Source organism: Myxocyprinus asiaticus, chromosome 50 (genome assembly GCF_019703515.2).
Source record: "Myxocyprinus asiaticus isolate MX2 ecotype Aquarium Trade chromosome 50, UBuf_Myxa_2, whole genome shotgun sequence".
Taxonomy (NCBI): Eukaryota; Metazoa; Chordata; class Actinopteri; order Cypriniformes; family Catostomidae; genus Myxocyprinus; species Myxocyprinus asiaticus.
In genome coordinates, this window is record NC_059393.1 from 20,909,293 (window position 1) to 20,937,150 (window position 27,858).

Below are 27,858 nucleotides of genomic sequence, written 5' to 3' on the forward strand. Positions count from 1 at the left end.
TCTTGACACTTTGTTCACCATCCGCCTAAAATAAAATAATTTCAAATACAGTATGTGTGAATTTATTGCTTTGAAGTTTATTTATTATACATTTCAATTATTTCTGACCATTGCATCAGAACATGTTGTGATTGCATATACAGACTGGATCAAATTACTTTGGCTGTTAAAAAACATTCTCAAAAGTTTGTGAACAAAGACAGTGATGCGGCCTATTTGTTTGTAGACAGGTTATAATTGCCGAAAAATACTGTATAATTGATTTTAAAATCAATACAGTATTGTACAACATCAAGTTTGTAATAACCTTCTATATATCTTTTTCCCTCTTTTTCTCAGTTTTTTCGAGAATATGGGTCGGATCATTGCCCCTGACTACATGCCAACAGAGACGGATGTTTTGAGAGTCCGATTGAGGACTACAGGTGTGATTGAGACTCAGTTCAAAGTGAAACACCTGGTCTTCAGGTAAAAAATCTCTTTATCATTACTTTTGCACAGGTGTATGATGTGGAGAAAGTTTAAAGTCATGCAAATATGACTATTGTCATTGCAGGTAGACTGTAAACCGTTCTCAGTATTGTCCTCTGTGAATCGTCAAATAGTTGTTTGTCCCTGCTTACAAAAATATGTTTAGCTGGCCTCCCAGCATGGTCAAGCTGGTCTGCTTTGATGGTAGGGCTCGGAGACCTGCTAAACGACCCACTGAACCAGCTAAACACCAGCTTGGCAGGGCTAGCTAATACCAGCAAACCACCAGAAGCTGGTTAAAGTTCCTTTTTCCTCTAAACAATGCTAAGATAGTTAGCTGGTCGCTCAAGCTGGTTAGGCTGGTCTGTTTTGATGGTTTTAGGTGGTTTTAGGCACTTTTAAGCTGGTCCAACTGGGAGCCTAGCTTAAACCGGCTAAGACCAGTAAACCACCTATTGAGCTCCTCTTTCCACTAAACCAGTCGAAGGTGGTAAGCTGTACTTTAGGCAAGAAAATGGTTAGGCTGGTCTGTTTTTATGGTTTTAGACAGATTTTGGGCACTTGTCAGCTGGTCAGGCTGCTGCCCGACCAGCTAAACACCAGCTTACCCAGGCTGAGAGACTAGCTAGACCAGCTTAAACCAGCAAAGACCAGCAAAACATCAGAAGCTTGTTTAAGTTCCTCTTTACTCTAAAGCAGCCTAAGGTTAGTTAGCAGGTTAGGCTGGTCTGTTTTGATGGTTTTAGAGGGGTTTTGGGCAATTTTCATCTGGTTAGGTTGGGAGACCTGCTTAAACCAACTTAAACTCCAGAATATAAGCTGGGTTAAGCTGGTCTTTCCAGCTGGGTTGGCTCATGTTTCTTCTTTACATAAATTAAAAGAGCCACGTTTAACCAAACTTGAGGGCATCACTCAGGGAAATTGATCACTGATGGTTGGCAATGGCAGATCCCCCAATAAAATTCACAATTCTTCATACTGACCTTGTCAAAATGAGCGACATTTTCCATCTCGCTATCTTACGAAATGTCATCTTTGCATTACGTTCTGAAGCATCGTTCCATACGTCAATATCTTAACTGGCATTATCAGCAACAAGCATGCGTTCAGCTTTGACTGTTTCTAATGATTTGGATGCAAGACTTGTTTTGATTCGTATAATTAGTTTAGTGCTTTTCGCTTGCTGTGATGTCTTGCCTAAAGTCTAAACTAAAATATGTAGAAACAAGTAAAGAGACACAAACAACTGCTATCCTGCAGGTATGTGGTAATTGGTGTCTACGTTTAGTTAAACATCTGGTTACAGGTTCATGTATACTACCAGTAAAGGTTTGTATATGAAAGATCAATCTGTTAACTTTGATACTACTATTTGTTTGAAGTTTTTGTTTCTACAGCTTTGCAACAAGCATTTGGTTTTTATTGTTTTACTATGCACAGTTACAGTACAGAATGACACTTGTTCTTCAAACTGTCGGAACGAAGAACTTTTCCCAGCGTGCCCATTGTCCTCTCGAGTTCCATCTCACGCAAACATAGGATAACCAATAAAACTATTGGATGGTTTCATGGGAATTGTGAGTAATTTTCTGCTTGGCAGCTTTTACCAGCCATTTGAATGTTAATGGAGACATTTAAAGTTATGAGATGCCATAGACTCTTTCAGATTGCACACAAAGATGAGTGTTGTGTGGCATTTGGTGGAAAGCAACTGTCTTTTTAAATTCTATCATTCGCCTTTTCATCGAATCTTTCTGCCTAGAGAGTCTGCTAATTTATTGGCTTCCGTTGAGGTGCTTTTCCAATAGTGTCTTAAATTGCTTTACTTTGCATAATTATGAATCTAAATTTCTGCGGCTTTCATAACAGTTATTCATAAAAGCACATCTTCACTGTCTTAAAATCAAAACAAGATGTCTTCACTTAAAACATTTGATGATTGTTTTTGGCAATGTTTGAAATACCCAGTTGGAGGTGTTTATGTTTAGACATATTATATCTTTCTTTATCCTTGGCACATCTCTTTATTATTTTGTATAATATTTTAATATTATTTAAACATACTTTAATATTATATTATATTTAGGGCTATCATGTGCTGATTAATTGAATTAATTGCATAGCAATATTTACTAAAAGACCCCAAAAGGTAATTTAAGAATAATTATAAATTTATATGCCTAATAAATATTATAATTCAAATTATACTATATAAAATTATAATACTGTTCATATTGTGGCAATAGACAAGTAAAGCACAAAAAGTGGCTTTAAAACTGAAAAAATAATAAATAAATAAAATACATATATATATATATATATATATATATGTATATGTATTTATATTAGGGCTGTCAATCAATAAAAAAAATTATTAAAAGTAATTACATGATATTTTGATTAATCAAATTAATTGCAATTAATCACAAATATAAATATTTGCTGATAAAGCCCCTCAAATAACAATAATTCAATATATAATGATCAATTAATTATAAAAATGCATTATATATTATAAAAATAATAATTCAGATAATTCAAATGCATTATTGTGGCAAGAAAAGTTGCTTTAGAAGGCAATATATTTATATAATGTTATTGAATATAAGCCAATCATTGGCCTACAGTCCACAGCAGCTCATTTTGCAATTGAATTTGTCAATCTGTCAGAGATATATTTATTATAAGGGCTTTTCTAAGGATGTGTTAATGTACACATGCGTCAAACGAATGCTTTTAGAGTGCTTTGGTTGCGTCGTGGCATAAACATAGTGTTTTTAGGTGACTGTCAAAAACACGTCTTAAGATCCCTGCATTCGGAATTGCGCTCCGTCCAGTTGTGTTTGAATGCAAGAATGCATTCTCATCTTGTGCTATCACTGGTGTCAAGCAAGCTGAGTGTGGTTTGTTCTCTGTTCACTTGCACACGCTGCCTATACAGCTGGAGTTTCACTTACTGCCCCCTGCTGAAAATAGTGGGCAAGACCTTATTATGGTCCGGGGTCCGTGATTAATTGCGTTTTTAAACTTTTTTTTTATGATTAATCGCACCGAATTAACGCATTAAATCAACAGCCCAAATTTGTATTTGTTAGTCTATGTAGTCATGCGTCAGACGGATGCTTTTTGAGCATCTCACTTTGGTTGGAAAATTTAAAAACTGCGGGTTTTATAGATAGATAAGTGCTAGCATGTAGCTGGGCATTGGTAGCATGTTGCTAACATGTTTTAGCATGTAGCTAGGCATTGCTAACATGTTGCTAACATGTTTTAGCATGTAACTAGGTGTTGCTAGCTTGTTGTATTTTGTGCTCGATCCAGCTATCTTTAGGTGCAGAAGTGTGTCTATGGAAGTGCAGCCTTGATGTTGTGACGGGGGTGTGTTTCTTGTACAGCTGTTACGCTGACTGCCCCCTACTGCATCAAGGTGGCACATCTAACTTAAATTGTACCAATGGTAGAAGCAATCCTTATTATTGAATTTGGGACTCAAGCTATTTTTAGCTCTTTTGACTTGGCCTGTAAACAATTACCTAGCAACCACCCAGAACACCCTGGCGACTCAGAAAAAACACTCAAAAAAGCTAAGAGACTGCACAGCGTCTGCATAGCAACTGCAAAGCAACGTCCTGGCAACCACCCACTGTACCAACATGAAGTTTTGCATGGATATTCATTTTTTGTTCAGAAAATATAAAATTCTGCTTTTTGTTTAATGTCTTATCTTTATAAAAAAAAAAAATATTAGATCTTCAAAATATTGTATGCAATGATTCTCATAATTGGATCAAATTCAGTGTTTATCATAATTCTCTGTCTGTCATGAAGAATCATTCTCCGAACATACACACAAACTGATCCCTCTATCGGCCAAAGCCGTCTGAAAAAACCCAGCAGTAATTGAACTGATCCCGTCAGGAATTGAAGACTGTGGGAGAACGCTAGACTCTAAGAAAGCCCCCGGGGACTGGATCATACACAATCTGAAGTCACAAGTCAAATTCAATATAAATACAATCACAATGGATTAAAGAGATAATGATTAAAGGGGTAGTTCACACAAAAATTAAATTTCTGTCATTATTTTACTCAAAGTAAATGGTGACAGACTAACATCTCCTTTTGTGTTCCACAGGATTATTTTTGGTTATTCGAAATCTCTTTAGATTTCCCTTTGAGTTAATTGATGTGGTCTAGAATGACAACTTATTGTCAGTCCTCTTCATGCTCCACTGATCAGCCTTATTGCAGCACTTCAAACGTGTCCTGTACCGAATCTTTAAGATCGTATCACTGGATTCACATGGTTGCAGCATTTCAATACTTTGATTGCATTTATTGTGCATTGTGATTAAACTCAATAGTTCTATTCATGGGAAATCTGAGATTGTCGAGATTTCTTTGTACAGACTGAAAATAATGAATCTCAGCTCCCAAATTTGGTAGATGTTCTACTTCTTCTAACATTTGCGAGATACTGTTTGTTTGAGCATCCCGACCAGCCCAATTACAGCAACATTGACCCAACCAATGGTGTGAGTTTGGGGCAGGTCTGTCTGATTGTTTAACCAATGGAAGACGTGGGAGTGTTCAAGACAACCTGTTAGAAAACGATCATTTTTGCAATTCCATTCGGTGACCCCAAAACATGCAGAAATGACATGCTGCAGCTGTAAATAATCCTCCATGCTGTTTCTTCTGGCTATATGTAAATGTTATACAATAGATTTAAATATTAATGTTGCATTGTTAGTCCTTGCTAATGCATAGTTTAGTTCCATTGTGTTTTCTAACATGATGCGTTATTCATGTGGCCAAATGTTCCTAATATAAATAATTCATAATAAGTGAAATTTCAGCTTTCGCCAACGTATAGTAAAGGAGAACGCAATTACAATTAAAAATTCTGTTTTTTGAGGTGTCGTGAGATTCAAAGAATTTTGCCAAGTTTTATTTTCTCTGTATAAATGAAAGGACAAAGGGTAATTTGAATAATTTAGAGCGGATGGAGCAAAGCTCAAAGGTTTGTGACTCTTGGTAACAGACCATCTGTCTCTCTCTGCCCCCTAACACATCTTTGGACCCTCACTTCTATTGAATTTTTCACCTTACGGGTTCACACATGCAGGGCGGTCGCGTTGGACGTTCACATTGGCCGTGTCTCTTCCGCGGCTCTGGGTGCAGTACAACACTAAAATAATCAGGAGATTATAGGAAAGACACAAAAGCAAATTAAAATTATTCAAACCGAACCTATAGTACACCACAATTTATATGTCTGCATGCAAGTAAACTCAATAAAATAAATAATTAATAAACTGCCGGACCTTTTGCCATTCTGTGTATATAGGTGTACAGTATAGACACAACATTAACCAATCACAACCAAGTGTGCTGATAAAGATGAAGTGCACGTGACTGCCCGCTGTTGTCCTTGAAGCAGCAATAACCTCAGCTTATTAGGATACCACGGAGGATATATGAAACTGCCGTTACTGACAACAGCTCCGAGCATGAGTCTTAAAGGGATAGTTCACCCAAAAAATGTTATTCTTTGAATTCTGAAACACCAAAGAGTAGAATATCTGAGCTGCTCTTTTCCATACAATGAATGTGGATGGGGACCAAGGGTTTTCAAGCTCAAAAAAGGACAAAAAAGCAGTAGAAATACATCATAGAAGTAGTTCATACGACCTGTGCACTATATCCCAAGTCTTTTTCTTTCGTTTTCCCAGTATATGAAATTTTTTAATGAGTCAGCTACATCTCCAAACTGATTCCCTCGCCTTCAACACCAATATCCTCTCCAGATCTAAATATCAGGTTGTTTCGGGTCATCCTTGAGATGGAAGCTGTATTTAGCAGTCTGATGATAAGAGAAAGGACTTGCATTTTTAATCAGTGTCACTTCGTCTGCCATGATTATTTAGTGTGTTCTTCCCTCATCAGAATATCCCATAATCAAACAAAGCCATTATTAAATCTCGCTGCAGGCAGAAAAAGATGTGACAGATAAAAAAGTTTTAAAAAAAAAACAAGATAAAGATTAATTAGGTTAGATTTTTTTTTCTTGTGATTTTTGTTAGAAAATGTATAGATGGATGGATGGATGGATGGATGGATAATAGGGTTTTTTTAAGTATTGTATTGTATTTTATTATTTTATTGATGGTTGTGTAAATATAATTATTTTTGGTTTTATTTATTATATTTTTTATATAATTTTAAAAGTAAAGATAGGCTGTTATATTATATTATATTATATTATATTATATCGTGTTTGTCGATGTAAATTTTGTTAATGTTTATAACTTTTACAAATCTCTTAGTTTGGTTTTTATTACCATTGGCATTTTAGCTTCTGTTTGTTGTACAAAAGAAAACTTGATCTGATGTACAAGTCACTGTGGTGTCAAAATTGCCCTCAGATTTTAGTGCAACATCAGCTGTATTCATGAATTCCTTTGACTAACTTTTGTAGGAAATACTGTTAGGTGTTAGTGTCCCATAAAGCACATATAGATTTATTTTTCCATCAGGATTGAAGTGTGTGTATTGATAATTTTAAAAGATTGCAAAGCCCTACTTGTCGTCTGTCCACCTTTCAAATGTGCGGAAGAATTCTTCTTACTTATAAAGTGATGAGATGGCACACAATGAAGTGGAAATATGAGATTGAATGTGTGTGAGAGAGATTGACTGTTCACGGCCGTCTCCCTTTAGATCAAGAAATGTTCCCGTTGAATAAACTCTCGGGTGATGATGGTGTGCAAAACAACAACCCTCGATCGCTCGCTCGCTGGCTTGACTGACCACATAATTTAGAGCTCTTTGCTGTAGCTCTTTTGTAGAAATCCTCTCCCGGCTGATTTCTCAGCTCCTCTAGAAATGTTTCAAGAACAAACATGTAGGACAGAAACCTTTAATGAAGAAAGTCTTGGCTTTGTTTGAAAAGGCCATTTAAAATCCACCCAAACACTGTTTTCTGCTGTTCACAACAACACTCATATAGCTTTAATGGCGATTGTTGTCTCTTCGCTAACTACAAGCAAACATGCTGATTCCTTTTAGCATTGGAGTCTAAAACAGAGAGAGGGAAAATTTGACTGAGCTTATTAATGGAAAAAAATCTACCAAAAAAACCCCGAATTGCGTTAGGTCAAGACCTGCTTTTATGCACTGGGAATTGATTTGGTTGTGAAAAGTGGTCTCTATATGACAGGTGGTTGAAAAGTAAGAGGGATTGTTGACATCAGCAGAAAGCAAAGGTCCATGTTTTAATTTTTGAGAGGTTTCATTTCCACTGTGTCTCTCTCTCTACAGAATGTATGATGTTGGGGGTCAGAGGACGGAGAGGAGGAAGTGGATCAGTTGTTTTGAAGATGTAAGGGCCGTGTTGTTCGTGGTGTCTCTGAGCGGGTATGACATGACGCTAGTGGAAGATCCGTCCATGGTGAGAAGATTCATCCTTTCCATTGCCACTCAAATTGTGGTGGGGCTATCTGACCAATGGTTGAATGTGGTAGTGTTGGGAAACCTGTTTGGAAACCACAGAATCATTATTTTTGCAATTCTGTTTGTTGCCACTAAATGCAATTACACACTCCATATTCAAGAGGATTTAGGAATTTTTTATACATTTTGTAAAGACAGTGAAAGGCAATCAAACAAATTTAAATTAAATTAAATGGCTTAATTTTTAATAAAAGAAATATAATTAATATTACATAATAAATAGAATGAATATCACTAATTAATAAATTTTTTGTAAGGACAGTTAAAGGCAATGAAACTAAATTAAATTAAACTAAAATCAAGTTGCTTTGTTTTGAATTATAAAATATGTGTAATAAATTATTATGAATACATATTAATACATATAATCCATGTTATTAATGAACACTATATTTTTGTCAGAGTTGCTCAAGGCAACACATTTAAATACATTTTCAATGAAGTTATTTATTTTAAAATACATAATATTCATAAATATTATTTATAAATATACAAATGAATAAAACATTTTTGTAATTACAGTTAAAGGAAGTTAATCAAAAATGTTAATATTTTACAATAATAAAATCTTAGAAATAATAATTAATCAATATTATCAAATCAATTTATTATTATTACTGAATACTAATTTTTGAAAAGGCAGTGAACAGATTTAAATTAAACTAAAATCAAATTGCTTTATTTTAATTAATAAAATGTTAGTAATAATTATTTTACAAATATGTATAATTATGACAAATATATTAGATAATTACATTTTATTTTATTTATTTTATCCCGTTTTCTCCCAATTTGGAATGCCCAATTCCCACTACTTAGTAGGTCCTCGTGGTGGCGCGGTTACTCACCTCAATCCGGGTGGCGGAGGACAAGTCTCAGTTGCCTCCGCTTCTGAGACCGTCAGTCCGCGCATCTTATCACGTGACTCGTTGTGCATGACACCGCAGAGACTCACAGCATGTGGAGGCTCATGCTACTCTCTGCGATCCACACACAACTTACTACGCGCCCCATTGAGAGCGAGAACCACTAATCGTGACCACGAGGAGGTTACCCCATGTGACTGTACCCTCCCTAGCAACCGGGCCAATTTGGTTGCTTAGGAGACCTGGCTGGAGTCACTCAGCACGCCCTGGATTCGAACTCGTGACTCCAGGGGTGGGAGTCAGCGTCAATACTCGCTGAGATATACAGGCCCCTAAGAATTACATATTTTTTTAAAGTAGACTACAATTAAATTATTTATAAAAAAATGTATAATATTAATAATAATTATGAGTAAATATAAATATTTATTTAATTATATAATTAATACCATTATTAAGGACAGTTAAACAAATTTAAATTAAACAAATGAAATTATTGTAAAATAATAAAATAGGTATTATTATTAATAAATATATACAAACATTATTAATACTAACTTTTATTTTATTATAAAATTAATTGCCTGTAAATTGTCATTTTTATGGCTGAAAATATCTTTTAAGCCACTTTGTGACATATTACAGCATTTATAGATTTAAAGTTTAGTACTGTTATAATACTAATAGTCAGTAACACAAAATCTCATTACGTTAATGAATTCTGGAGTGTGTTCACAAATTGTTCATTTCACCGACCCCAGCCTGTCCAGCAGTTTGCATATATGACATCTTTACAGAGCATCATGGGATCTTGTGGTAATGAAAGCGCTTGTCTTTAATTTTGTCCTTATTTAGAATCGACTGAAGGAGAGCCTCAAGCTGTTCTCATCAATCTGCAATAATGTCTTCTTCAGATGTACCTCTATGGTAAGAGAACGCTCAATTAACAATGAGAGAGAGCCAATCAAATCGCATCCCATCACTCAAGAGACGATGCAAATGGTCAACAGATGTGACCAAAAGCAGAGTTTGTTCAATGGATATGAGCACACATACACAAGAGACGTTATTCTACAAAGATATTTTTAATGTAATAATTATGGGTAAGAATGTAACTATATATTCAGGATTGGGGTGAACCAAATATAATAGTTTAAGAATCGGCCATTGAAAAACACATAACAGTCAACCATTAATCTGAATGTTGGAGGGGGCAAATGGCCCCCCTCTATGGTGGCTAGGCCCTGGTTTTCGGTCATTTTTATGTAAACGTTAAACTTTACTATCTGTCCAAACACGTCATTTGTGCCTTAACTCATACCTATAACCAATTTTAATGATTTAATATTTCTAGATTCAAAATTGACCTTATTATCATTCTGATTGTGAGCGATTTATCGGTGCACATTATTCCAAAGAATTATGTTGTAATCTTTCATGAAAATGTAATAACTTTCTCAACCTTTGAAATGACCGTTTGTAAGCTGACATCACCAAACCCTCATACTTTTACATTTATTTTGTCACTACATTATCCCCTTACTTCCATTTTATGTTATTTCATAGTTTTAATGACTTCTATTCTAAAATGGGAAAAAATTGTGCTAATAAAAATTTTACCTAGTATTGTAGGTCCTCAAGGTCCTGATTTTTAATTAAAGCTTTCATGCGTCTTTGCACATGTAACCAGTCCTGCTTGACCTGCTCCGAACGGGATTTCAGCCGGTGTCTCCGGTGTGTGAGGCGGACGCTCTAACAAGGAGGCTAAAGGCTACGGTCGCTAGTGCACCCCTTGAGGCTAGGGGAGTGAGGTTAACACACTGCACAGCTACCTACCAGCTGGCTACCATTACGCTCACCCCCCCTAAACCTCACTCCCATCCGGGTCACAGCACCACTGTAACCGGTCCTGCTTGTCCCACTCCGAACGGGATTCGAACTGGCATCTCTGGTGTATGAGGCGGACGCTCTAACAAGGAGGCTAAAGGCTATGGTCGCTAGTGCACCCCTTGAGGCTAGGGGAGTGAGGTTAACACACTGCACAGCTACCTACCAGCTGGCTACCATTACGCTCACCCCCCCTAAACCTCACTCCCATCCGGGTCACAGCACCACTGTAACCAGTCCTGCTTGTCCCACTCCAAAAGGGATTCGAACCGGTGTCTCTGGTGTGGGAGGTGGGCACGCTAACGAGCATCAGTCGCTAATGCGCCTCTTGAGGTGAGGGGAGTGAGGTTAACACACTGCACAGCTACCTATCAGCTGGCTACCTTTACACACGCTTTCCACAAGTCTTTCACATTGCTGTTGGATGACTTTATGCCACTCCTGGTACAAAAATTCAAGCAGGAATTCAACAGACACTGGAATGGAATGGCTGCCATACATGTATATATATGTGCATGTATGTGATTTTCCGAAGTTTGAGTCCACTTGTGAATGTTTCTATTTTGCATTTTTCTAATTTAACTGATAACTAATTTTGTATAAACGATTAATGTCACAAATGTGCTTATTTGATTACTGATCACGAAGTTTTTCACTCCTGCATTCCAGTCTACATCTTGATGTAGTGTGTGTTTTCATGAGCTGAATGGGAGACTAAACACTATTAAAGTCCGACGAGACTCGTGCTGCACGTGCAAGACATTCGCGCATCACAAGCAGATCAGATATTTAGCCCTTTTCAGTGAATCGCACCTGCAAAACCTCCTAAAACTTTATTTCCAGGTTTAATTTATATTTTGAATAGACTCAGGTTTGCATGTTTTCTCTTTTAATCGTTTAATGTGATTTTGAGTGTGACCATGGTTTAAGGAGGGTGTGTACCTGTATGCTGGGTTGGAAATCTCAAGGATTAATAGTGGTGTTTTCCTTATTACATCACGTGTTGTTCTGAAAACAAAATGAAAGAAGGAATGTAGGCTGTCATCCTTGCAGCCTGACCAAAGGGAAGCGGGCACGTTTTAACTTGCGCAATTAACCGAAAGTGAAACACGAATGGCTTGCACGCGCTGCACGAGTCCGTTGGGTACTGCAGTCTCGTCACATTTGAACTTTTTGTCTAGCCTCCCATTCAGCTGATGAAAACACGCTGCGTGATTATGGGGAAGGATTACATCAAGATACAAACTAGAATGCAGGTGCGGAATTTCATATAAATAAAATAGCCTAATCCTCTCTCGCCGTTGCTGGCGTGCCAGTGATTACCCCTCCATGTGCCAATGCTGGCACTCATGCCATAGGTTGCCGACCCTTGGTATACAGTATTCTTTGCATTTTGTTTCTTTGGATTGATTGAGCGACCATCCAGCCAATCACAGGTTTCATGAGCCGAAACAACCCTTACATAATAGGCCGTCAGTCAGACAGTCTAATCAGTGCAGCTCCGTTCATTTCTACAAAGTTGCTTTTAACGATGCTCATTTATCCATGTTTTTATCAGCATTGATGTTGATCTAAATGAATAATCTAGAGATGAGGAACACACAAACGAGAGTTATTTATCGGCATATCGTTCTTGATTGGCAGCACTATGTGAAATGCACTGCAGAAAACAAAACAAAGGACAATCCTTCATTTAAGCACACATTGTAAGTGAAGTTTATATCAGCGCATGTGTCTTCATTAAGTTATTCTTTTTACATTGTTTGTGAGGTAATAGTTTAATCAGATGTTTTTGCCAATTTAAGCAGATTACTCTAGATCTGTGTGAAATATGTAAAGCTATTTTTAATATCAGCTCCTGATTTTTACCTCTATATTGGTGTGCAGTCGACAAAGGGAAAAAAGATAGATCTGCAAGTGTTCTGAACACTTAAACATTTTACTGAAGTGAATAGATATGTAGACACGCTTTTTTATACATGAAAACGTACAGACGTTATTTAAACTCATAATTATTATAAGGCTATTACTGTTGTCTTTTGATAAAAGTCATGCTCAGCAGCTCACAAACTGTAGGGAAATGATAGATTTGCTTTGTTCTTATAATTCATAAAACCTCTACTAAAGTCTCTTTGTAGGTCTGTAGACATATACATTTTAAAGGATTAAAATTTTCTTTTGATCGATGATTCAATGACTAATTTCACACAAGACACTCATTTGTCTTCTGGCATCACCAGAAATGGTCACTGAATCATTAAATGGATCTGAACAAATTTTGGTGAACGTAGTCAAAACACTCGAACCACTTGGATAAATTTAAATCCGACAATGCACAAGCACAGAGTAAAAAATACAAATGTACACATGCACAACTGTCATAATAATTTATTGAAGACCAGCTTGTGCTCCGTCTTTTATTGTCATGTGTGAAACAGAAGCAAGTGCGCCACAAGATGCTCTTTATTTTTGCAGCTAATTTAGCTAAATGTTGCAATTATTTTGCAATACTTGAATCTTTAAAATACTACAAATATTAAAAGTAAATAATACGTATATATTAATATAATTATTATATCATACTTGTATATTAATATATACTGTCATACATAAATACTGCACTGTAAGTGTTGGGTCTGTGCGAGCAACCTACTGACAAATGTGTCCCCCCACTTTTAAAATGACTGCTACGCCCCTGAGTGTCTCTTGTTTGACAGATCTTATTCATGAACAAGATTGATCTATTCCAAGAGAAAATTCTCCACTCCGGGAGGCATTTGCGGCACTACCTTCCCCAGTTCAGAGGTGAGAGATTGTAACGGATTTGCACATGAATTTATTTTCTTTGCAGACACTTCGGGAAGTGTGTGTATTGTGTAATGTTTATTTTATCAGGCCGCATTGATCAAATTCAAGGGTTTTAGTTGTTTACTTATTCCATGTTTTTGAGTTAACGGTTAAAGCTCTGTTCGGTGTAAACATCTTGTGGTTTTTTTTGTTTGTTTTCTTTACTCCATTTGTTTGTTCTGTGCAACAGGATACTGGGAAAGGAGGCGGCGAGAACCGGCTTGACAGTATAAATAATAATTTAATAATTAACTAAAAGCAAAAGACATACAACACAAACGCATACAGGGCAGCTGCCTGTAGCACTCTCTCTCTGCCGAACTGCCACCTCTGGCCGCCTTTATCCATCTCTTCTCGGCTTGATTAGCCTGATTAGGGGCCGGGTGTGCGTCATCACGGCCCAGCCCCACCCTCTTCCTCGCCACACTCTGTTTCAATTTCTTATTTGTTTTTGCTTTTGCTTTTGTTTGTTGTCTTGATTGTACATTCTCTTTTTGTTCATTCACTTTCGTTTATCTTTCTTTTGTTCATTCTCTTTTTTTTAGTTCACTGTTTGTTCTCTCTTATTCATTTGTTAATTCTCTTTTGTTGTTTTTTGTTCATCATTGTGTTTGTTTTCATTTGTTCATTCTTTTTTTTCTTCTGTTTAGTTTTTTGTTTATTTTTCATTCTCTTTTGTTTGTTCTTTCTTTCTTGCTTGCTTTCTTTTGTTGTTTTTTTTAGTCCATTTGTTTTGTTCTCTATCTTTCGTTTGTTTGTTTGTTTTCTTTCTTTGGTTTGTTAGTTTTCTGGTTGTTCTCACTTGTTTGTACATCCTTTTGTTAGTACACATTTGTTCATTTGTTTATTCTTTTGTTTGTTAGTTTTCATTAATTTGTTCACTCTGTTTGTTTGTTTGTTCCTTTCATTTATTTTGTTCATCCTTTTTGTTTTCTCTTTTCATTTGTTCAGTCTTTCATATGTTGTTTGTTCTACTTTTATTGTTCGTTCATTTTCTTTTTTATTAACAGACTGTTCCATTTCTTTCATTTTGCTTATTCTCTTTCTTTCTTTCTATCTTTCTATCTTTCTTTCTTTCTTGCTTGCTTGCTTTCTTTTTATTCCATTTGTTTGTTCTCTATCTTTCATTTCTGTGGTTATTTTTGTTGCTTTGGTATAATTGTTTTTTAATTGTATAACTTTTTTGTACATTTATTCCTTTTGTTTGTTTGCCATTTATTTATTAATTATTTTGTTCATTCTCATTTTCAGTTAATTGTTTATTTGTTCATTTTCATTCATTTAGTTATTTTTGTTTTATTGTCTTTCATTTTGTGTTTGTTCATTCTCTTTCTTTCTTTCTTTCTTTCTATTTTTTCAATTCTTTTCTTTCTAATGGAAGCTCTGTCCTTCCATTAAGAGAGAATCCACCAAGTCGATTTGGGTTTGTAGTTTGGCTGCCTAATCAGCCAGAATGGATCCTGTAGTTTTTTTCCTTGTAAAGAAAAGGTCAAGACGGATGAGGTTGGAAATTTCTCACATGAGAATGTCTTCATGATCCCCCCTGACTTTATATGACAAACTTAATCCCATCTGGATAGGAGATTACAAAAAACCCTTCCACCCAGAACCTTTTCACAACTACATTTCACCCATTAACTCAGGCAAGCCAGAAATGCATGGATCATGCAAATATAAATTTAGCATCAAAGTCTTCCAGATTGATCCACTTCATCAGACCCTGTGTTTTTGAGCAGATCTTCTCAGATATGCATAGATTTGCTCACTTCATTTTTTCCTGCTTTAAAATGGGGAAAAAAACAATTATTTTTTACTTCAGTCCGTGCCCTAGTGGAAAAACCAGCTTAAGCTGGTAGCTGTGTTTTGGAACATGTTAGATGGCCGAAGCTGGTCATGAGCTGGTCATGAGCTCTGTCGACCAGCTACCATCTTCCAAAACCAGCTTGGACCAGCTCATGACCAGCTTCGGCCAGTTTATGACCAGCTTAAACCAGCTATCATGTTCCAAAACACAGCTACCAGCTTAAGCTGGTTTTTCCACAGGGTCTGCTCTCAGATGTGTGGGATACAGTGGATTTCCTGTTTAATTCTTGGATCAACATTAAGATTTTTTTTATTTATTTATTTATTTTTTTACTGCTTTGCTTTTTTGTTTTTTGAACAGTCTGACATCAGAGAAAACCATTTTTTAACCTCCCTCTGTCTGTATTTTTAGGAGCAGATTGCGATGTGGACGCGGCCGCCCGGTTCATTGCCGCCATGTTCGTGTCCCTCAATGCCACACCCAAAAAGCTCATCTACCACCACTTCACCACAGCAACGGACACCTCCAACATACAAGTTGTTTTCCAGGTCGTCATGGACACCATCATCAAGGAGAACCTGGAGGCCGTTTCTTTGCTTTGAGTTCTAAAAGATTCCACTGCATTCGGAACTGTAACGCCGACAGAACCCAAAAGCTTAATGAAGACTGATGGACAATACAGCTGTCATCTAAATGACTGATTAATGATGCATATGATATTTATTATAAATGATGCTCGGAACAGAATCTGTTTTTATTCATTTGCGTAAAGCAATAGCAATAAACCCCACTGAATTCTGTCAGATGCTACGTAATCAAACTAATCAATGACAAAACATATAGTCATTGTCTTTAATGTTCAATAATTAACCTTCATAAATCACACAATGCTCTGTTCTAAGTGTGTAATACTGCTTTAAATGCAACAGCTATATATGAAAGAGGTCGTTGAGAGTGGTTTGACTTTAGCCTGGATTTTCTGTGATTGAGCTGTCTGTATGGGTGGTCGACTTGCTCAGCCATGCATCCCATAATGCTCCACCTGACAAAGAGCATCGCCCTCTTCCTGTGTTTGTATGTTACCATGGTTAATCATCACTTAAAAAATAAAATTTCCCTTGTGTAAATCTACAGTTGAACAACCTTAAATGGATAATTCACCTAAAAAGGAAAATGTTGTCGTCATTTACTCATCCTCATGTCGTTTCAAACTCGTATGACTTTCTTTCTTCTGTGCAACACAATGATGTTTGGAAGAATAACAGCCTCAGTCGCCATTCACTTTCATTGTCTCACGGGTTTGGACCAACATAAGTAGAAAAGGATAACAGAATCACAATTTTTGGTTGCGCTATCCCTTTAAGTCTTTTTCCGTTCAGAAAGTGTCCAATATCATGTTGCACAAAGTGTTTGGGTTATTGCTTGTTTACATTTTTGTGATCCAATGCATTGTTTTAAAGTTGTTGAAGAGCATGTAGTCTCTATGGATTACTATTTTATTTGTCCATTGTCTCTGACACACTTTGATTGACTTTACATCTCAACTGAATTAGTGGCTGTTTGATCTTAAAAGTTTTCGAAGTAACAGTGTGAGCCCATTCGCCAAACACACGTACACTTATCTTAATCCTTCTTGTAGCAAGAGTTATCGCAATTTCATATGCAAAAAAAAAAAAAAAGAACAAAAATTGTACATGCATTGATTTATTTTCCTCATTTGGCTTCAAATATCTTCTCATTTATGAATTGAAAATTTGTTGATAATTTGTACTTTTGCTGTTTAAATGTCGCTTTTCTCTTTTAAAGGCATTTCAAATTTGAGTTGCGCTCTGTAAATGCGAAGAAAACCACTGTGAATGGGAATTACACTAAAATAGTTTTGAATATTTTTTTGTCATGATTGTGCAAACAGATTCCTCACTTATAAAAGAACAATAAAAACTCTTCATATTTCTCAGGCAAAACAAACGTACACAAAGGTGAACAGTATATGTCAAGTTTAATAAAATAAAGAAAACATCTGTCAAAGTTTCTGCTTATTACAGAGTACTCTTATGAACATTTAGTACATCTGGAAGTAGGTAGAGAGGAAACTGGTGGGCGCAAGGGGACAAAAAAATAAATAAAAAAAATAACACAGAAAACAGCAAATACTTCTCAATTTTGTTTTTGTGGATTTCAGGTGTTGTAATGCCTTTTCCTTTACTAATTTAAAGCAGCAGACTTTTTCACATTGTGTGAACCAGGGTGTTCAATAGCTGCAACTCATGGAGATATACTTTCGCGCAGAATTTAGCTCATAGGCTAATCCAACACACCCGAAACCAATAAATAACGTCATAAAAAACATGTCTATGCTGAAAGCAATGTGGTCAAGGGCATAGATTAGCTTGAATTTGAGGGGGTTGCATGCAAAGCATTTACATGTTTCCATTGATCATGGTATAAATATGGGGGGGGGGGGGGGGGGTTGCACTTGATTATTTTGATTTTTGAAGGGGTTACCTCACCCCCATCCCCCCTGGAATCTATGCCCCTGAATGCCTTGATTTGAATTGGACTTGATGAGGACTTGGCTCCCTTGCAGAGAAACAGCTTCATTCATTTTAACTGGTGCGTTTTAGTTTTATAGAGTCGCTTGCCTGAATTGCGTGAATCACTTAATCGGTATTTGACAATATTCGCGGTTTTTTTAACCGGTGTCGGTACGATTACGCCGATACTATAGAACGGAAATTTCCAAATTCAAACAAAAACTAAACTTTTAAACTAAACCGTTATCCCCATGTTCTATTGTACATTATACTTTCTCATTATGATTTCACAAAGCATTATACAATTCTGAAATGGAGCTTTAGTGAACCGCTTTAAGGTACCAAAGCCGTATCGATTTATAATATCGGCTATTGAAAAAAAAAAAAAAAAATTCGTCAGTATTTTTAAAACCTATCAGCGCGTCGCTACAATATTAACCCAGGTTTGGAACTTTATTTTGCACTAAAGTAGATCTCCATAATCAGGACTTAACATCCCTGGTGTAAATCAAGTAAACATTCAATGTCAACAGTACGCCTCACTGCCTTGGCTGTAAATACTCCTGAAATGGAAGAGACTTTGGGTTGGGGTGGGAGAGAGATGCCTTATGTTCAGGAGCTGAAGCAGTCCAGTGAATCGAGGGAGAGGAAAACGTCTGCTTTGCACCGAAACGTGCTCGAACCGTCCTGAACCAACTCACAGCTTTGCAGGTTCGGAGAAATGTCCTTTACGCAAATGGCCTGAGGAAAAGCATGGCAGAGTCAACATTAATGGAAATTCAGAAGACATTTGCACTGAAAGACAAAAAAAATCTGAAGTCTTATTTAGCAAAGATAATTAATGAATAAATGACTTTTAAGGAATTCTTCAAATCAGTGTTATTAAAAATAGAGAAAACAGATGCACCAAATATCAAATAGCCTAATTTACAGATAAAGATAATGCAAATATATTTTTTCTTCAATAGGTAATATATATATATATATACACACATACATACATACATACATATTAAATAGTAAAACTCAAAATAAAGTGTTCCTCAATGCGCATGGGTAACCAAAATAAAGAATGGTTAATATTTATATGGTAAATATAAAATCTTTACATGTGCCATATGCCTTATATCAGAATCATGTTAGTATAAATCATATTAGTTGTCATTAGGACAAATATTGGGTGGCACTTTACAATAACACAATAACAAACATTTTGACATTACATAATGCTTAATAGACCATGAATGTACATTCAAATGTATTTCTCTATATAATGTTTTTTATTGACAATGAAAATTACAATAAAGAGTTACGAAAATGTAATAGAAATGCCATGAATAAAGGTCACATATGGATGTGTTAAGCACTATATTAGGTTAGTTAGTGATTTATTAATGCAAGTTACAACAAAGTGTTACCAGTATATAACAGGAAAGTCGTTTAAACATATTACAATATTTTAATGTACACAACTGTCCTTTATTTTATTTTTTATCCTTAAATGTATTAATGAAATTGAAATAGATGACAATTATTCTAAAATGTCACCCCAATAAACTGCATTTACCATGTTTTTAAGGACTGGAGTTTGTCTGCTGCTAAAGTCGGGAATCACGTTGTTGGAGACGCCGGGGGTCTCGCTGCTGTCCAGCGCTGATTCTGTCTCGGATCTGCGCACATACGGCGATCTCCGGATCCCGGACAGCAAACCCGAGGCTCTGCCGACGGAATAATAGCTCGGACCGGTCGACTGCTTGTACCAGGCGTCTGTAGGTTGGCAGGAGACGAGGATGGAAACAGCCACGTACACCAGCACTGATCTGACGGACCTCTCCATTACGCGCATTTGACTTAAACGTGTGTTATGAAGTGATGTCTCGTAGCTTTTTGACTGAGTGGTCTACACCTTTGGAGTTTATATAGAGCCCTCAGTCGTGATCTCGGTCGTCATTCCCCCACTAGATGATTCATATTTCCGGCCAATAGGATTGATCTGCGTTCCTTTACGCGTTTGGAGACGGTCGGGGACTCTTTAACGTCAAGCAGATGTGATGTGTGACGGGTTAATATCGTTTCTCTGTCACTGGGCCTGTCTATACTGATCAATAAACGTCTTTCTGGCGTCACACCATAAATTATAAAAGAGAAAATCCCGTGCGTAAAGACGCATGGATGCACTGCAAAATAAGTGTCCAAGTGACGTCACGTGGTGTGCTTTTTTTCCTCCATTAATACTTATTTTTACAGGCTGAGAAAATTCTATAGCATATATCTATATCTAGATTCTATATGTAGCAACTAATATAATTTGACAAAGCAAAAACACAAACTAATCAAATATTTGAACATTAAGTCTCATTAATGAATTATTTGACAATTGAATTATTGACTTGCCTGTAATTGCACACGTTTGGATAAGCAAAACACTGTATTGTTATACTTTCGGATTTCTATACTTTCTCAGATTTCATGCGAAAATGCATTTTGGAAAATTCTCTCTTAGGTATCTGCAATAAGATTTAAATGATAAGCCAGATAGTAACATTACATACAAATAAATTATTCCAGTTCTTAAAATGGTCAAAATGTCTAAAATTAAACTAGTAAATTGCAGTCCATTTCTAGTGACATTGTTTTTTTGTTTTTTTTTTAATACTTATATAAACACATTCAGCTAAATTACTGCATTAGAAGTGCAACTGGTTTTAGAGTAGCATTTTATATATTTTCATTTCCTATGTTTAGCTAAATTAAGTCATGTTAACTCAATGTTTTTAATTGTTTATTAGCATTTTCAATAAAAACAAAACAATAACCAAATGAAAGCACAGACAGTAATTTCTTGTTGTTCAGTGGTTTATTAAAAATTTGAATAAAAAACTAGTGATACTCTTATAACATTCAAATTATGAATGTTATAATACTCCCCATTTCAAGCAGTAAAAATAAGCCGTATCAAAATGATCAACGGCCAGATACAAACTTGTGTAAAGTCAAGGCACTTATAGTCCGTTGTACAGCAGTCTGCACTGCGGTTCCATTTTCATCTCAAGAACCGCATCCGGCTCGCACACCCACGGATCGTCCGTCTGCCACTGCCACTTCAGCAGCCGAGTCCTCAAGCTCTCCAAAACCGTGGCATAAGCCGGATCGCCAGCCAGATTCCGCCTCTCCGGCAGATCGGTCCGTATGTCAAAAAGCTTCCACCTCTCCCTGTAGTAGTACTCGTTAACAGTCTTGAACCAGCCTGTGGGTTGTCCAGCTTGGGTTCGGTTTAACAAATCCTGGAATGTGGGGGACACATAGAAGTCCTGGTCTATAGGGAACGGCATATGGTAATGTAGAATGTGGAGGAGCCGGTAGGGGCCTTGGTGGATGGAGCGCATGGGGTAATACATGGTGACCTCATGGAGACTCTGGCTGGCATAGACCATGACCCAGGAGGGCTCCGAGCTCAGGGCCGGGAGAAGAGATCAATCCTGTAAGTTCTACAGGACGACCACCTGAGAGGCTGTAGGATGGATGTGGCAGTGAGAATAAGTCCAGAATGGTAGGAGTAATATCTGGGAAAAAATAGTGAGAGATGCCAAATAGAAATTGTCATACAGATGTGTTACATTGGTACAAATCTGTTGTGTTGCAGAAAGCTAGTTTTCCAATTATCTGGCCTTAAACAGTATCAAGTACAAAATGGTGCAGTACCCTGTCAAAATTAGACTTCCCACACCACCTGGTGGTTAAAACAGTTACTGCATAACTCAAGGCCATGAAGGAGTGAAGTTTGTATCTTTTCTTGATATGAAAAAAATCATCCCATTGATCGGATATTTCTATAAACTGCCATAAACCTGGATGGCTAAATTGTTGGATGTTCTTACCCAAGAGACTGACGTATGCCTGACTGATCTGTCCCCAACGTTGCCGATGGTCAGGGGAGGAAATGAGCATGGGTTCCATCACACCTGAGTCATACAGGTTTGTTCGGCCATTTGGGAACGGAATTCCGTTATCCGAACTGTAGATCACTAGAGTGTCGTTTTCAAACCCAGCATCTCTCAGTTCTTGCAGAACCAGACCGATACCTTGAAAAAAACAAAAAACAGACAGCTTGTCTTTAATTTAAACCTGGGAAAAAAATTTTACTTTAATTTTGATTTTAAATCCCAGATTTTCCTGATGTTTGGCAAATACACAATACATTTAACCAGAAGATGCAAACAAGCAAATATTACTTATTTTTAAAACGTAATGTTTGAAACGAAGTTAAAGATCTAACCTTGGTCCAGCCTGCTGACTGTTGTGTACTGAGCTGCTATATCCACCCTGGAAGCAGGAATATCCGGAATAAAGTATGGAACCTGGACAGCAAACAAGACACCAAACGTTAAGAACTTCCACAAAAAACTCTGTGTAGGGAATAGACTCTGTGGCTCACCTTGACCTGATCTGGAGAGTAATACTTCGGCTCCTAATCCAGAATTCTCCCCATTCCGCTCTCGCCATTCCCAAACTTCTCACAGAACACTCTATACTGAGGCTGGGAATGACTACAACGATGGGGATCGTGGAATGCCACGTATAGGAAGAATGGATGTTCCTCACCATTTCTTCTCCTCTGCTCCATCTCCACTTCTTCCTTCTGGTTCTGGAAAACTTCCGAACAAGAAGCTTGATCTTGGTGATATTCCGACCCACCTGCTAGATGGAATTGGCCTCTTCTGTGTAGGCGAAGTTGAACAGGTAGACCGGGCCCGGACCGACATGCTTCTTCCCTATGATACCTTTCAGAAGAAGAACAATCATGTTGGAATTCTGTAAAATTCCCAAACATTTCCAAGTTTCAATCTAATGGCAAATGTCTCCTTTTTTATATACAAATCTTAAGTTAGCTTGCTCAGTATATTGGTCTTCTGCCAACTTGCATCCATCAAATAACATGTAGAGATTTTTACTGTATTTCCAGAATTTTATGAAGTTTTATCCTACCTGTACGGATATTGGCTCGTTTCAGTAGAAGTGGAAGACTTTGCACTCCATCGAATGAGTTAAAGTGATGAACTCCCTGATGGAGACCGTACATCCCATTCTGGTGCTGTCGATCAGAACTAAAGATTATTATGGGATGTTTATCTACTAGTTTGGCTAGTAAGAGAGACTAAATGTGCTGTTTACCTGTGGTAATCCGGTTAGGATGGTGGAACGACTTGGAGAGCAGCTGCTGACAGAGGTGAAGGCATTTTTGAAGATCACACTGCGCTGAGAAAGAGCATGTAGATGAGGAGTCTGAACAACTGTGTTGCTGTAAACGTCTGTCTCAAACCCAGCATCTTCAGCTGTGTGATACAACATAAACACAGACAAACAACAACAACATTACAACACAATATAATGCAACAAGAAAGTACAACACATCAGCTCAACAGAACGAACACAAATGCCATACAGACATAACAAAAACAAATACAAAACACAACACAAATCAACACACAACACAGCAGAACACATCACAAACAGAAACGCAAACAAACACATCAAAAACAACATTACAAGACAAAAATCCTACAAACACAACACAAATATCATACAGACACAGCATAACATCACAATGCAAAAACAAACACAACATAACAGCAGCTCAAACATCAAACATAAAAGCATAAAAACAATACAAACATTATAGCACACTGGGACACAATAAAACAAAAACAACATAACACAAACATAACTAACACAACATGAAACACAACACACACATTAAACAAACACAACATAACACAACACAAATAGCATACAAATACAAACAACAACACAAATATCATATAGACACAGCATAACATCACAATACAAAACAAACACAACATAACACAATAACATACAGACACAATACAACAAAAGCATCAACACAAACATCAAACATCTACAACAAAATGCAATAACGCAAACATCAAAACACAACACCATACAAACTCAACACAAACACAACATAAAAAACACAACATAACATAACAACACAAACACAATAACAACAAACATCATAACAAACACAGCATAAAAACAATACAAAACACAATACAACACAAACATCATAAAGACAAAACATAACATCACAATACAAAACAGAAAACAACATTACAACAACCCATAACATCATAACAAACATCAAACACAGCATAAAAAAAATACAAAACAAACACAATATAACACAAACATCACAACACAATAACATCCAGACACAATACAACAAAATACATATACAACACAAATATAAAAACACAACACCATACAAACTCAACACAAACAAACACAGCATAAAAACAAAACACACACAACATAAAAACACAAACACAAACACAACATAACATTACAACACAAACATCACAAACACAACAACAATACAAACATCATAATAAACACAGCATAAACACAAACACAACAACAACACAAACATCATAATAAACACAGCATAAACAAAACAAACATAACACAAACACAACAACAAACATCATAATAAACACAGCATAAACACAAAACAAACATAACAAACACAACAAAAACACAAACATAATAATAAACACAGCATAAACCCAAAACAAACATAACAACACAAACACAACAACAACACAAACATCATAATAAGTACAGCATAAACAAAACAAACATAACACAAACACAACAACAACACAAACATCATAATAAACACAGCATAAACCCAAAACAAACATAACAACACAAACATTCTAATATATATAAAGAGAATCTAATATATCATAATACATTAAAATAATATAAAGATAATCAATGCACACAATTGTGTTCCGTACCTATGATTAAAAGCACATTTCTTCTTTTACACTGTCCAACACCAGAACAAACCAAGAGACACAAGGGAAGCCATGCGAACAAAGAGGACATATTACTGACATTTGCCTCTTCCACTTAAAAAACTTCTGCCACGTGAGTCAATCACATGACTGCGCTCAGGTGACACAAGATTCAGCCAATCGCGTCCCGAGAACTGTTGCTCAAACAGCGATACGTCACGAGCGCTGTGATTCTACAAATGTTACATTGTATTTTTAAATTTCGATTTATGAATTGAGATTCCTTTCGTGGATTTTTTAAATTTTAATGAAGCCAGTGGCGCCAAATCCTCTTTGAGGTTTGCATCTTTAACTTACATTCGCATTTTGGACCTTTAAGATATTATTTTCATGACAGTTAAGCTTAATTAAAAAAAAAAATTCTTTTTATTTTCTAACTGATCGGACTTAACGGTTTTCCTTATTGGACCCTAAACCAAAACCAACATTTTGGACTTCAACTCCTCCAAGAGCTTTCAAGAGACATCCACCAAATTTGGTACAGACCTTCAGACTGTAAAGATAATGTGTGCTTTATATTTTCTAACTGATCAGACTAAAGGTTTTCTTTCATTGGACCTTCAAAATGGCCAAAAATCCCATAGCCCTAAGTTGAACTAATGTACAAATGGACCATGAGTGAATCGTGTAAATGTAGTGTAATGGTTTCTTGGTTCTTTAAGTCAAGTCAAGTCAACCTTTATTTATAGAGCACATTTAAAAACAACAGAAGTTGACCCAAAGTGCTTTACAGATCAAACAAACAAAATGACAGAGTGATATAAAAACAGATTGATTTAAATTTAAATATAAAACATAATAAAATATATAAAAACATTTAAATACAACATCATGTATTTATCCATTTCAAACTATTCAATGATCTATTGAAATGCCACAGAATAAAAATATGTTTTAAAGAAGATTTAAAAATGGCTAATGATGAAGCTGACCTCACATGGAAAGGGAGACTGTTCCATAGATTAGGACCAATCACAGAAAATGCACGGTCACCCTCAGATCAATAGCGGCAATGAAGAACCCTCAATTGAAGTTGATCAGAAGACCTGAGCGCTCTGATGGGGGAGTAAGGGTGTAGAAGATCACTGATATATTGGGGTGCGAGACCAGATAGTGCCTTCTAGACAAAAATCAGAATTTTTAAATCGACCCTGAATTTCACAGGAAGCAGAGATGCTAAAACAGGGGAAATGTGATCCCTCTTTCTTGACCCTGTTAAAAACCTAGCTGATGCGCTTTGAACTAGTTGTAGGCTGGATAACACAGTTTGAGGGAGACCAATGTACAAAGAGTTACAATAGTCTAACCTTGATGTAATAAGTGAGTGGATCACAATTTCCAAGTCTTTATGGGAAATAATTGTTTTTATTTTAGCGATAGATCTCAGGTGGAAAAAGCTACCCTTGACAACAGCACTGATCTACTTATTGAAAAGTAACGAGGAGTCTAAAATCACTCCAAGACTCCTCACAAGATCTTGTACATTGGATGAAAGAGGACCTAACTGGGCAACCAGGCCAGGTAAGGAGGACATGGAGGAACCTAAAATCAGAACTTTGTTTTTTCTTTCATTTAATTGTAAGAAATTGTTTGCCAGCCAATGTTTAAAATCTTTTAAGCAATTCAGGGCATTCTCAGATGAACAATTCTTGTCTACACTCACTGGGAAATAAAATTGGGAATTGTCAACATAACAGTGATAAGATATGCTGTACTTCTGAAAAATAGAGCTCAGAGGAAGCATATACAGGGAAAATAACAAGGGTCCTAAAATGGACCCTTGAGGGACACCACACTGTAATTGAGCCAACGTAGAAGAAAAATTACCTAAATTGACAGAGAACATCCTTTCTTTTAGATAGGATGAAAACACTGGAGGGTTGTTCCCTGGATGCTAACCATACATTCTAGACGATTGAGAAGAATATTATGGTGGCGGCCATGATGTTACTAAACACTCGACTGTCCCAGCTTTTTTTTTAGAGCATGGTGCAGTCATCTGATTGAAGTCAGTGTATATTAAAATAAAACTAGGTAAAAACAATAATAATGTGTTGTTGTAGTGCTTTCAATGAAGCGCATGGTAAACAGAATGTAGAAATCACTCCTTTTTGTTTTTATTAGCATTTTCCAAACTGTCCCAACTGTTTTGGTATTGGGGTTGTAGTTTTCAATTATTATTATTATTATATACAATATATATTATAAAAGGTTAATGTTTTTTTAATATAAATTATAAGATCGTTTATATAATATTAAAATATTACTAAATATTAGCCTCTTCTAAATAAATCTGAGATGGTCATACCACTTCCAAACGGTAGAGGGCGCATCAAGGCTTCTGTAGTCCTTGTTGGCAATAAACTGGGGTTGGTGGAGTGAATGAACTCTGGCTTGGTTAGCCTACTGAGAAAGTGTAGTTATCAGTATATACAGTGTCCTGAGATTACCAGGAAATAGTGTGCAAAAAGCTTTATAAGTTTATCAAAAACAAATGAGCTCCACTTAGGCTATGCCTTACACTCCCCCCTTATGATATGAGTGTTGTCTACTTAAGACTGATTTGAAATGAACTCAACTTTAAACGTCGAAGTTCCCTAAAACTAAGATTTCTGGGTGGTATCAGTGTTTAATCAAATATGTGATTCATGTGATGCCTCCAAAGCCAAGAAAGCACTCTCTTAGCCTAACTTTTAAACCAGTTTATTAAGAAATCACATTCGAACCATAATATCCAAATGCAGTGATTTGCTATAAACAAACTTGTCCACAAACCTAATGAAGCCCTTGAAAATACTGTAGCTATTTATAATTAATAGTTACCTATAGCAACTTCAGTAAGTGTTTCCGTATATGCCATAGCTGTATGTTTGTTCTCGACCATAAAACTGACTCACAGCGGCACACACAAAAAGAACCAACAGGGGTTTTAACTTATAATAGTGTCACACCTGAAACTTTTGCCCTAGAGCAAACAGTTGTCAGTCTGTTTTACAAATCCTCCAGGGCGTGAAGACATTGACCATCTGAAAACATACTCCTAATGTTGATTC

The 27,858-nt window shown here is 36.4% G+C and overlaps 2 protein-coding genes and 1 pseudogene across 2 annotated transcripts in view; 1 reads left to right on the forward strand and 2 right to left on the reverse strand.

Moving 5' to 3' along the window:
* gnav1 (guanine nucleotide binding protein (G protein) alpha v1) overlaps window positions 1–17,543 on the forward strand; it is a 40,995-nt gene extending 23,452 nt beyond the window's left edge. Inside the window, exons 5-9 of the mRNA XM_051694636.1 lie at window positions 340–468; window positions 7,795–7,924; window positions 9,708–9,779; window positions 13,457–13,544; window positions 15,802–17,543. Of these exons, the coding sequence (XP_051550596.1) occupies window positions 340–468; window positions 7,795–7,924; window positions 9,708–9,779; window positions 13,457–13,544; window positions 15,802–15,992 (610 nt within the window). The 3' untranslated portion in view covers window positions 15,993–17,543. The remainder of the gene's footprint in view (window positions 1–339; window positions 469–7,794; window positions 7,925–9,707; window positions 9,780–13,456; window positions 13,545–15,801) is intronic.
* Window positions 17,544–17,680: 137 nt separating this feature from the next.
* npb (neuropeptide B) lies at window positions 17,681–20,099 on the reverse strand. Its single transcript, XM_051694657.1, has 2 exons — window positions 19,492–20,099; window positions 17,681–18,665 (listed from the first exon to the last, which is right to left on the reverse strand). Exons 1-2 carry the CDS (start codon window positions 19,768–19,770, stop codon window positions 18,537–18,539), a joined length of 408 nt encoding a protein of 135 aa, XP_051550617.1. The 5' UTR covers window positions 19,771–20,099; the 3' UTR covers window positions 17,681–18,536.
* Window positions 20,100–20,768: 669 nt separating this feature from the next.
* Window positions 20,769–24,864, reverse strand: LOC127438778 (N-sulphoglucosamine sulphohydrolase-like; annotated as a pseudogene).
* Window positions 24,865–27,858: the final 2,994 nt, after the last annotated feature.